Source organism: Pezoporus occidentalis, unplaced genomic scaffold (genome assembly GCF_034315485.1).
Source record: "Pezoporus occidentalis ecotype Australia unplaced genomic scaffold, CSIRO_AGI_Poc_V1 ctg297, whole genome shotgun sequence".
In the NCBI taxonomy this organism is placed as follows: Eukaryota; Metazoa; Chordata; class Aves; order Psittaciformes; family Psittacidae; genus Pezoporus; species Pezoporus occidentalis.
In genome coordinates, this window is record NW_026914907.1 from 152,846 (window position 1) to 165,759 (window position 12,914).

The 12,914-nt window shown below is 38.1% G+C and overlaps 1 protein-coding gene across 3 annotated transcripts in view; it reads right to left on the bottom strand.

Annotated features, from left to right (window-relative positions):
• The window catches only part of IFT140 (intraflagellar transport 140), a 77,919-nt gene that overhangs the window by 54,364 nt on the left and 10,641 nt on the right, over positions 1–12,914 (bottom strand). For all 3 annotated transcript variants that reach the window (XM_062626677.1, XM_062626676.1, XM_062626675.1), the window contains exons 6-13: positions 9,572–9,747; positions 8,354–8,445; positions 7,012–7,118; positions 6,095–6,240; positions 3,365–3,568; positions 2,925–2,997; positions 2,005–2,096; positions 999–1,126 (exon numbers count right to left, since the gene is read on the bottom strand). In XM_062626677.1, coding sequence (XP_062482661.1) covers positions 999–1,126; positions 2,005–2,096; positions 2,925–2,997; positions 3,365–3,568; positions 6,095–6,240; positions 7,012–7,118; positions 8,354–8,445; positions 9,572–9,747 — 1,018 coding nt within the window. The remainder of the gene's footprint in view (positions 1–998; positions 1,127–2,004; positions 2,097–2,924; positions 2,998–3,364; positions 3,569–6,094; positions 6,241–7,011; positions 7,119–8,353; positions 8,446–9,571; positions 9,748–12,914) is intronic.

Below are 12,914 nucleotides of genomic sequence, written 5' to 3' on the forward strand. Positions count from 1 at the left end.
AAAAAACCCACTTTGAGTCCGTAAAAATAACATTCTTGGGTTGCATGTTTAGACCTCTCATTTATTCTACACCAACTATGCGTGCTTTGAAATTAAAGAGCACTATAGTGTCACCATTTGGTTTTCATTACTAGCCATAAAAAATTGAACATCATGTGCAGGATTTGAGCTACTTTTTCTTCACTATCAAACATCATAATCCAATATTTGTGCTAATTACAATCTTCCCAAATCCAGTAACCTTCACATTGTGCCCCATGCAGAATCTGTGTGACCTCAACACAGGTAATGAGTTTCCAAGTGGGCAAGTAACTAGCCTTCAGCATTCCTCTGGTGACAATATGTTAAGAACATAATTCACTGGACTCCTGAGGTTTTTCGGGTTTTCAAAATTACATTAGCAGGTAAATTACCAAACTGAAGATCATGTCAGTCTTGGATTTTTTTATGCCACAGGAGTTTGTCAGCATGGGAACACACAGAAAAGTTTTAACAAAGTCAAGTTCACTCTTAAACTAAACAGGAGGAAGAACTGAGTGTCCACAATTCTAGGGTCACTTCCTCCATTGATACACTGAGTCAAGGTTGTTGGTTTATGAGGAGATAAAAGACCTGTTTTTTTGTTGTTTTTTTATTTCAACTCTTCTGAGATAAGTCTTATACAAGTTATCAGAAGAAACATGTGACATTCTTGTCTTCATCTTCCATAAAATCTCCACATACTTTCAAATGCACACATCACATATCCCTCACAATATCCTTAAATATTATTATTATTATTACCATTACTACTATTACTCATACCATGATTTATGTAATAATTGTCTCTTCCCTTGCTTTAGGGATAGGCCATCAGTTCACATAGGCTGCACATGTTGAATCTCAAGATTCAAAGGAGTTATCACTTTTCATCAGACCAAAACCAACCAAAGATTTCCCCTTCCCCACAAAATGCATGCTCAGTTACAAACAGATGTTTCTAAAAGGCTTATTAATACCTGTGAGAGAGATCAAAGATTTTAAAGTGCGACAGATCAGTTCCCACAGCCAGGAAATTTCCACAGACATCCAAGAGGCATGGATTCCCTTCTGCTTCAGAGAACACCAGCAGCTGTTTAACTGTCCCCTGAGAAAAAACATGTAACACAGGTTTGTGTGTTCAGAGTCAAAGGAGAAGGGACTTACTTTGTCACCAAGTTCACCAGGCTGAACTTCAGTGTTAGACAAATCACTGCCAGCAAAGTGAGAGGAGCTACAGACATCGTCTCTATAAATGCAACCTGTGTTTCAGGTTGAAAACTGAATGAAGAGCCCCCCAAAAAATTAACATTTAGAGGTATCCTGCAACAATCTCTACTTTAATAATACAACTTTTTCCAATCAAGAGGGATACAGAAATAAAAGTACTTGAAGGTCCTTTAGTACACAGCTGCAAAAATAAATATATGAATGAAATCAGTCCTTATTGTGATAAATCCAACACATCCTTGATTATAACATTTCCTATTATATATTTATATATATGAATTTATATATTCCTAATATATAAATTTCCTAAATAAAATTATCACAGAACTCTAACAATTAGATTTCTCTTTTTGGTTCTCCCTGACTAGCAGAGGCTACAAAGGCTAAGCAAAAGATTTTGCAAGAAGGCACAGAATGTGCATAGGATATTTTTCATTATCTTATAAGCATATTCGGTATGTTCATCTTCCTGTCAGTAATATAAATATTCAACCTGCTTGCGATTTTGATCCTCTTAAAGTCCATTCCTTACAGAATTCTTTCTTACAGAATTCTGATTCTTCTCAGTTACAGTGTTTAAAGTGACAGACTTTTTAAAGAACACAAAATATCAAAAATATTTCTGCTGAAATAAAATATTTTTTCTAAGACAGATAGTTAATAGATTCATAGAACATGCACTTAACTTTTAAGCTGCAAAAGCAATCTCTGAAAACAAGAGTTTATTTGTCAGTTCATGGTTTCATCAGCCCTTACCTGCCACGTACGGACCTGGACCTGATATGGCTCAACTGTGTACAGGTTTTCTCCATGCACAGACAGAACTGGAGAGTCACAAGGGAAAGAGCCTGGAACAGTCGTAATAAAGCCATCATTGCAATAAACAGATTTTTAAAAAGGGCAGAGGGGCAGGGGGGAAATGGAATTTTGACTTAAAGCATTAAATTTTCACTATCTTGCACCAAATACAGCTGTCAATCCATCAGTCTCTACTGATTCTTAAACTCTTTGGTGTTGCAGCCATTCTTCCACTACAATCAAAAGCTGGGACTCCTACTGAAAACAAGAACTTTGTACACTCTGCCCATGAGAAGAAGTGGAGAGGAAGGGGAAAGATTTGATACGGGAAGAGGGAGGGAGGGGGGGAAGGAAGGAAGGGGGGGGGGGAAGGAAGGAAGGAAGGAAGGAAGGAAGGAGGAGGGAGGGAGGAAGGAAGGGAAAGAGACAAGTGCAATGTGAGGTTTTGTTAGGAGAATTCATTCCTTCATTCACTGAACTACAACTGAAGAATGATAAAGGAATTTCTGTCAGAAGAGTGGCTTTTAAATTATTTCATGAGTGTTAGAGACTAGTGAAACCTAGGTGGCACTAGTATGTTTATTCAGCATGGGAAAGTCCTAAAATAAATGAGTAAATATAGACAAGAAGAAACAGGAAACACTTGATGGGTCTTAAAAGAGCTCAAGATTTTGGATGGGAATGATGGAATAACCTGTTTCTCAAGGCAGAAATTTTTAGGGGAAATTAATAATAGAAAAAAAATCTAATTTACTTGACTTAGCTGTATATTTTTCAACTTGTGTATATGATCACAGTCCATCAGCTATCATGAGTGAGGAGTATTTATAACTTTGGAGGAAGAGAACCACGCTAATTCTGATCATTCTAAGTCCTACCTGCACTTCTGAAGGTATCTCCTGCACACTCAAAGACAGTAACTTGCTTTGTGTTCCGGAATACTACAGCATCCTAAAACCATCAAAAAAGGAAAAGGATATACACAATCAGTTTCTTTTGAATCATACAGGAATTCATGCATAACAGAGCCAGACCTTCCACACAATCACCACCATTTACTAGTACCCCTGTATCTTGGGTTGGAAGGCTTCTGGTAATCTAGAAGTTCCCTGGTCAGTGCCTAGAGAATTACTAAGTCACTATGCTGTATGAAAAATCAGCTCCACCACAGCATCATTGCTACTATCATAATAAGACTTCCATAACATAATAAACTGAATATCAAAGAGAGGTTATATTAAAGACTTATAAAATTGGTCTCCATACACTTAACTAGGCAATTGATCAAGCAAATGAATAAAAACCCAAAACAATTAACCTCAGTAGCGAAGATTCCATTAACATTCATATCAACACGAAGATTGTGTGTGGTTCCTCTGCTGAAGCTGGTTACGTTAAATAGGCTGGGAGACACCTGTACAATGGCTACTTGCTGGTGAAAATGAGACAACATGGCCTGCTCACTGAGGATCACCACAGAGCTGGTGGTGTTCACAGCCAGCAGGTTTCTCCGAGAGCCCCACTGCACAGAATGGGAAGAGAAAAAAACAACACACAATTTCATCTAAGATCTTGAACAGTCACAGCAATGTCCCATGTCAGATGGCAAGGGGTAGGATAAACATTTTTATACATATACGAAGTCCTACTCTCTAAATGCAACTAGTAAATGACTAGAAATTGTTACCTTTTAAAGCTGTTATGCTCTTACCCAGCTATGCAGACTGCCTTTGACTAAGTACAGAAGCTGGTTTTTTCAATCAAAACCACTTTTCTTTCCTGAAATATTATGGTACCACCTTACACTTATTCCTGCAAGATAGCATCAAATATTTAAAGGGATTAATAACTCTGCAATCTGTAAAAGCCAGTTGCATGCATAGTTTCTTTTTGATTGCCATATTCTTTTCTGCAGTTTTGATAAGGTTTTCAGTCAGTTCAAGCTCCCTGCCTAGCAAAGCCTGCTAAATCACATGCATCAACAAAGGGGTCCAAAAGTACACTGCTCCCCTTCTCCTGAAAGAATCTCCATGTTCCAGCTAACTCCTCCAGTGAGTTCTATGAAGATTAAAGAATCACAGAATTGTTTAGATTGGGAAAGGCCCTCAAGATTATCATGTCCAACCATTTGCCAAGGCCACCACTAAACCATGGCACTAAGGGCCTCATCTACATGGTTTGTGAACACTTCCAGGAACAGTGACTCCACCACTGCCTTGGGCTGCTGTTCCAACGCCTGACCATGCTTCTGAGGAAATAAATTTTTCTCAATATCCAGTCTAAGCCTCCTCTGGTGCAGCTTGAGGCTCTTTCCTCTCACCCTATTGCTAGCTACTTGGGAGAAGAGACCAGTGACCTCCTGGCTCCATCCTTCTTTTGGGTAGATGTAGAGTGACGGATGCCCCCTGAGCCTTCCCTTCTCCAGACTAAACCCCCCCAGTTTACAAAGTTTTGAAAATCTTTTACAAAATATTTTTTTGAATGCAGGGATTACAATAAAAAATAATCTAGGGCTTCCATAATTAAGGCCAGCTTCATAACAGGAGATAAAAGCACAGTGATCGTTGACAACTTTTTGCAATGCTTTTGTTTATGCTAACAAACATTGGGAACAAGGTGCTATTTCTGGACAGCATCCCATATCTTGTGATCCGGAGAATGCTTGAATGCTCATGCTGACATAAGCACCTATATCTCTTCCCTTCCCCCAACGTATTAGCAGATGTATGATATACTAATGGCACATGCTATTTCCTATATCCTGGACCTTTCGTTACTCAGTATATGCCAACACAGGACAAACAAATGCCATTGCTTTTTAAATACTTTCCATTTTTATGTGAATACAGAATAGAAGAAAACATAAAATTACTTTCTCTTGAAAGGCACCTTCCAAAAACTAACAGATATGTTCTCACGCATAAAGCAAAGCAATAGAATAATCTAAGTTAGAAAAGAATCACTAAAATCCCCCAAAAAGCTTAGTAATAGTGTATAAAAAACAAACCAACCAAAAAACGCTGGAGAACCTAAAATAACAAACTTTGCCTTTTAGCAAAAAGGTGGTGGTCAAAGAAGTTAACTGCTACTTAGTGTAAAACTATTTAAATTTACAATTCTAATGTTCAGCATTTCTCTTCTTCATGTATTGAGATCCTAATAACTATATAATGTCAGCATTTAAGCTGCCTGTGACAAAGGTAAATATTTCAAATAAACTAAAATGCTGCACCCTGACAGTTAACAGAGAATGGGTTAAAAAAAATATATTATAGTGCTATCTATTGGAATAGCCTTCAGCATTACAAATATTATAAATAGCAGAAGTGTTTTAAAGTAAAGTTTTGCATATTTGCAAGAGAAAACTTATCATTCACATCTAGTCTGTCACACCTAAAAACTTAACTAGTAAAGAAACCTTTTCTGAGAAAAAAACAGCTGAAAACATCATTTTGTGTGTACTAATACAGCGTTCCCTTTCAGATTGTGCATCTTCCCACAAAAAAAATATTTGGTTATAAATGCATCTTTTTATTTCTGCAACCACCAGTAAGAGCAAATTTTATGTTGAGAAAGTCACTAAAAAAGAAAATTATCTACAAATAAAATAATTCATTTATTCAGATTTCCTTCCTTTCTATTTTAATAAATTTCTGTAAATTTGACATTTCTGGCAATCTGTCTTTTTTTCAGAAAAACATTTCAGGGTGCTGAATCCAAAGGGTTTGTCAATAAGACAAAAAAAAAAGATGTTTGGATTTAAGGATGCCATGACTGCTAATTCTCCCAGACAGAGTGATGTATTTGCATTTCAGTGTGTTATACTGAGCATTTCAACCCTGCCTGTAACAGAATAGCTACAAACAGGTAACATATCTGACTGTTTCAATTTTCAAAGTTACTGACCATGTGGGTTTTTCATCCTTCTTCTGAAGGAGAACCAGCCTCTGCTGGTGCACACATCTGCATGACAGTGATCATACTGATCTATTGCACAAAGATGATCTATTCATTTAATGCTTGTGAAGAAGACACCTTCCTGTCTTACCTTTATCTGAGTGACACTTCCTTCAAGTTCTGTAGGTGCCTGGAGCTTCCACTTCTTGCCCTCCGAAGCCTGTGTGCCCTGATCAGACCCTGCGGCTTTCCTCCACATAGCTATTCTCCCTTTGTTAGTACCAGCTGCCAAGAGACCTGCCATTCACAAACCTTTTAGCCATTTCGTACATTAAACTTCCAAAAAACAAACCCACATTATAGGAAGCAGCAAGCAGCCTAGCTCTGCTTATACAGTACTGAGAAGCCTTTTTCTAGCAGCATCTATTTCTTTGCCTTACTGCAAACCAGCATCTTAGTCCCGAACTGGAGACAAAATGGGAGAAGTTTCACAAGGCAAGGCCCATTTTCTAAGCTACCAGCTGAAGTTATCTTTTAAATATATCAGATTTAATTTTAATGATTTATTTTTGAATAGTTGGTTTTGTAGGCTCCATTTTGTAGGTCATCATTGAAAACCATTCTAGCAGACACAAGCTATGCCTACACTGGCAAACAAGGTGATGCACAGAAGTAGCTCTGTAGAAAACATCAGTTTGAAGGACCTGACATTCATGCCATACATGTTTGGTGAGTTCCGCTTCACATTAGCTCTAGTGTGGGCTTCTAGACTGAATGACCACAACATACTGGAGTGCATTAGGTGGACCACAGGAGTACCTGGACCAGTTCAGTGTCATCACAGGGAATTCAGCTTGTGTGCCAGGAGATAACTCTGCACTGAGACACTGAGTATCAAATGATGTCATTGTACCTTCAAAAGCACACTCCTGATCTGAACTAAAACATTTCTACATCACATGCTGTTTCCGAAACCCTCAGTAACAAGATGAACATACTGCATTGAATGCAGGGCACTGAAGACAAGGTTTAGGATCCAGAGATCACAGCTGACATGTTATTTCTCACCTTTAGCACTGCAGTAAGAAACACAGTTAATACATTCCCCTCCCTCAAAGCCAAATTGCACATCTGGAGAGAGCACATAGTTCTCGTCTCGGTCCAAATCCCAGAACCTAAGAACAAAACAAGAGTGTTAACAATGCTTTTCCTTACAGGTGTCATGCTAAACACAATCAATAATGGGATACTGTAGATGGCATTAATTTGCTACTTCCATAATGCCCAGATCATTCAATCTTTAAAATTAAATTGCCAACAGCTGCCTCTGGAATGTGAATTTCTTAACAATCTCCCTCCTTTCCCTTTGACTTTTTAACCTGCAGCATGTTTTGTGATATTTTCCTATGAAGAAAGAAGTAAGAAGCAAACCAAACTTCAAGAAAAATAGAATAGAAACGAAGTGAGGTCTAGTTCTAATTTTCCTTCTCCCTACTTACACCTCTTTCTCTATTTTAAGAATATTCCTTGATTAACCATTAACCCTTCAGACTACTTAAATCCTTTAGGTTTATTTTCTAGCACTGAATATTGTCATCAAACATATTTCTTCTTGATACTTGGTCTTTATCACAATCTCACAAAATTAACAGATGATTTTTTCTGATAGCAGCTGATAGAGGCTCAAGAAAGTGAACTACTGAACACCCCAACCCCCCAACAAAAGTTAGAGGAAACAGGTAGAACAAGTCTTAGTAAAGACAGGGAAGAAAAAGATTTAGGGGGTTGTTTTGTGTTTTGTTGGTTTGTTTTTTTTTAAGATGAAACAATATAAAATCCACAGAACAAACACGGTAACATAGAAGCATGGCAAACTAACTTACTTACTTAGTTTAAATCATTAGGTATAGAAGTAACAAATTCTTGTCTTATATTACAGCAACACAAACACATTCTTAAAAGCAAGCACTTTTTTTCCTGTTGCTGATGCTGTGACTATCCTAAGAATCCTAAGATAGTAACAATGGGAAGAACAGCAAAGTCATTATCTTTCTCATGCAAGAACACAAATGGGTGTATTTTCAGAAGAAATCAGTAACAGCGCTTGAGAAAGAGATAGATTTGGGTAGTACTCCCTGACAAAATGAAGTAACTAGAGAGGAAAATATACAGAATTAGTTTTTGTCTGCAAGGACACAGATTTTTCATTTCATTTATTTACTTTGAGAAACAAAATGAGAAGATATTGGAAGTTTTTCTTAACTGGTAAAAAACCAAAGAAAACCAAAAATAAACAAAAAACAAACCCACAAAGCAGTTCAATAAAAATACTCAGTGCATTGCAGACCACAAACCTTTTAGATGACATTTCTAATGGGCAGCCAGAACAGTTTTAAAACAGGATTCTTACCTGATGACTGTCTCACCTAGTGCTGTAACAATAAGGCTGTGGTCTATCAAAATGATGTCTGCAGAATGACCTGTCTTCCCACTCAACTTCACCTGCCAACCATAAGCAAATAAATAAATTTACAGAAGGCAGGAGAAACACTCTGAAAGAGAGTAAGCAGCTGAATTGCCTAGCTTGGCTAAAAAGTTAAAATACAAAGAATAACTACAGCTGTTAGTTCAGGCAGACCAACAGTTCCTCTTAGGCAGTGATCACCACTAAATGCATCAATTCTATGATGTATAAATTTAATAAAAGAAACCTCATAGTGGGTTAAAGAAGTAGGTAAGGAGCAGGGATTTTTCTCTTGTACTACATTTTCTCTTAGACCTTTATAAAGATTGCCTTAAAATATGAAGCACCAAATCTTATTTCTAGTCAAAAATAAGTAGTGATTTATAAGAAGTGGACACTCCTGAAATACAGAAGTCCCCAGTCTTCTCCATCTGAGATGAAAAGAAAAAAAAGTCTTAGAAGGGTGAAGATTTGACTGCCATCTCCCCAAGCAGTATTCTCTAACAGTACAGTGTTTTATTTGAGCCAAGGTGATTACAAGTTCTGGATGAGGTCAGTTTGGTTTTTATCCCTACACAATAATTTTTGGGTCACTACAGTATTATTTGTGATTCTGTGACTTGCAGGTTGCAACTTTTTAAAAGCCTCCTTGCCTTTGCAGCTATGAAGAACCCTTCAACAACGTGAGAACTAAACCATCTGCCAGATTTGCAAAGGCAGTATCACCAAGAGAAGATGCTACTTCTACTGATCTGAAAGGCAAAACAGCTCTGAGCAACTGATGATAATAAAACCAAGGACACAGATTATCAACTATTTATCCAAATTTAATGAATATTTGATTATACTGGAATTTTAAATTCTTCTCTAATTCATTTAGACAAGGTAAATGCAGGGCAAAAGGATTAACATAGGGTCAGAATAAAAAAAAAAAAAAAACAAGAAAAAACAGGAAGGCAAGATGAAAACTACCTTTCCAAGTTCAGTAACACATTGCTCTCTTCCACTTTTAATGTGGATACAAATGAGGCTGTATTTGCTCATCAAGGTATCATCCAAGAAATAAAAATGAGAGTTGATTCATTTCTAAGGAAAAAGTAATAATCAAAAAACCCTAACAAACACAAAGATGAAACATTGCAACTTTTCCCTGCAGTCTCTTACCTTCATGAGCTCTTCTGCCTCTCCCTCAGGAGTAATTGCATGCAAGGACAATTGCAGGTTCTCTGTTATCACTACTAAAACCTCTCTTTCCTCCATGAACAGAAGTTTTTGGACCAGACTGTCTGTGGACAATACATGCCTTGTCTTTCCTTTCTCATTCACATAATGCACAGAACCTGCAGTATATGTAAACGAGGTACAGCTTTTAGTCAGCAGTTTTTAGCTACAAAACTCAAAGTTGCTGCTTCCTACCTTAAAATATTCTGCAAGTGCTGAAAAGGTAAAAATAATCATCATTCTTTTGCCTGGTTCACCAGAGCAATAATCCGAAACTTACTCACTTTTTTCCTGCCTAGGAAATCCAGAGGGGAGTCACTTAAATAATTTTAAACTACAAGTAAACTTTCTGCATACATGTGCACAAATGATGGCTTCTGAAATCTTCAGTATTAATAATAATTTGTGAAAGAGGAATGGTAGCTAAGAATTGGTATGATTTGCAGCAGAATATAGATTTCAGAAAACTGTGCATAGGGAGGTCTTAATTGCTTAGAAACACTCCAACACTACACCACACACACTAAATACATCTTTCCTACATTAATTTCACATGCAAATGGAATAGTGTCATTCTAAGAGCACTGACAACAGTACTGGGTGACTTGGCAACTACAGCTCGTATCAACATTTTAAAAGCCATTAAGCTTTTGTTAAATTCTAATACTGTGTAAATCATGCACAGGTCTACCCAGCGAAAAAAACCTTGAACGAACACAGAGTTTACAAATGGCATTACAGAAATCACCCAAACAAATTAAGTTATCAAAATTTGACAGATCTTTTGCCCCACACACATAATTTCTTAGCAAATCATGGTATTGCATAAATGTATTATTTTATATTACATAAATATAATATTTCAAACCAGTGCAAATCAAAAAACCTTATGAAATGAACCAATATTTTCCAAAAAAGGCTGAAGTAGAAAACACAAATGCTTAAGAATGAACATTAAGGATCCATGCTAAAATGTTGCACACAAGAGGCAATATGATGTATCTAATAAAAAGAATGTTTTTCCAAAACTCTTACAATATATTACCATCCTCCACGTTCCACATATTTAAATAAAAAAATTCAAACTCCTCTCCCACCTCTTTCCACACTGCTTCATTTCCTCCCTGAAATAAAACACTGAACATGTAGCTTCTCTCTTGTCGATGGTTTGGGCTGGGAGGGACCTTAAAGCTCGTCCAGTTTCAACCCCTGCCATGGGCAGGACACCTTCCACTAGACCCCGCTGCTCCAAGCCCATCCAACCTGGCCTTGAATGCTGCCAGGGATGGGGCAGCCGCAGCTTCTCTGGGCAACCTGTGCCAGCACCTCAGCACCCTCACAGGGAAGAACTTCTGCCTAAGAGCTCATCTCAATCTTCCCTCTGTCAGATTAAAGCCATTCCCCTTTGTTCTGTCCCTACAGGCCCTTGTCAAAAGCTCCTCTCCAGGTTTCTTATAGTCCCTTTAGGCATTGGAAGCTGCTCTGAGGTCTCCCTGGAGCCTTCTCTTCTCCAGACTGAACCATCCCAGCTCTCTCAGCCTGTCTCCAGAGCAGAGCTGCTCCAGCGCTTGCAGCATCTCCATGGCCTCCTCTGGACTTGCTCCAACAGCTCCATCTCCCTCTTGTGTTGTTGCCGCAGAGCTGGATGCAGGACTGCAGGGGGGGTCTCCCCAGCGTGCAGCAGAGAGGGCGAATCCCCTCCCTCAACCTGCAGCTCATGCTCTGGGGAGGCAGCCCAGCACACAGTGGGTTCTGGGCTCAAGCACACAATGAAGTCGGGTCACTGGAGCTTCTCATCCACCAGTACATTCAATTTCTTCTCCACAGGACTGCTCTCAATCCTTTAATTCCCCAGCCTCTACTTGGGATTGTTGGAATAGTTTTTAATTTTCTAACACACAGCTATCTGTTTAATGTAGTAATACTCAGCAGTAACTGATTATCTATTGAATCGCAGTTTTATGTGATCTTTTACAAGAAGCAGTGATTTTATTTGCCATTTGAAATTGTTTCATAAGTTAAATTAACCTTCTGTACTTGGATATTACCATACAAAGTATCAGGAATCACACAGATAATGCTAACCACTATTTTGAAGCTACTTAGGCAGGTAGGGAGAAGGTTATAGCTTTCTGAGTAACTTTAAGGAAGTCTTCACACTATTATCATACAAGAAACTGATCTCAAAAGTTAACAAATCTGAGCTAATTAAGTAGAGCAAACAACTCTGACATTCAGAAGACAAAAAGCTGCAAAAAGTGTATGCTGCTTAGGAAATAAAAAGGGGACCAAAGAAAATTACTACTCACATAAAACATTGTGTTCAACAAACAAAGGTGCATTCAGTAAAAATATCAGGATGATTTCCACTGTTCTAGTTAGGTCCCAAAACCTGTACCAACCATCTCAGGTGCTCGGTAATGAAGATGATTCTTTATGCTCATGGAAAGTGTTATGAAACAACCTCCAAAATTGTTATCAGTTCAGGGATCCTCTCTTCAGAAAAGCATCTCATGCAACACATTACCTGAACTGCAACTACTGTTTTACTGCAACAATCAGTGTTTTGGAAGCACCAAAACATATCTAAATACTTGCAACTTAGAGGGTTTAATTTTGCTCTGAGCTTTTTTGAGGCGCTTCATTGTTTAGTTTTGCTTTAAAAGATGTTTTATTGACATTAGTCAAATCTCTTTTGAGATTTTAAAAGCATGTAATAAAAGTCTTTTTTGTTTGTTTTTATTAAACAAGTTTGAGCTGAGAATCTGTACCTTGGAGGGAATTTACATGTCAGCTTTACACCCTACAAAAACATTAACTGATCCTGGAGTTATGAATGATGATTAACCAGACTGAGAACTGGGTCCAACATACATATGCCCAAATCAACCTCGGCAGTGAGGCTGCTCCGAAGAAGGTCAGCGTCATCTAACTGGAAAGTTTGCATAGGAAGCCCAAGAACCAGGCCGTGAAGGACAGCCCCTTGCAGGATGCAGAGTCTGTCCCTAGATGGAGCTGTGTGCCACCACAACGGTTGCTGTCAAAGTGACGGGCACAGCCAGGCATTTTCTCTCTTTGCAAGCTTAAGTACCCTGTACCCCTTTTTCATTTAAATGGTTAATACCTAGAAAGAGGCTTGTACCTCACGAATCCAATGAAGGTACAGCCTAATGTCTGTAGCAAAGCAGGACAACCTCACCCCTGAAATCATTCAGAAGCTATTCTGGTGTAAATGCTGGGTCTCATTCTTGAAAATGTAAACACCGAATCAAACTGTAACAGAACT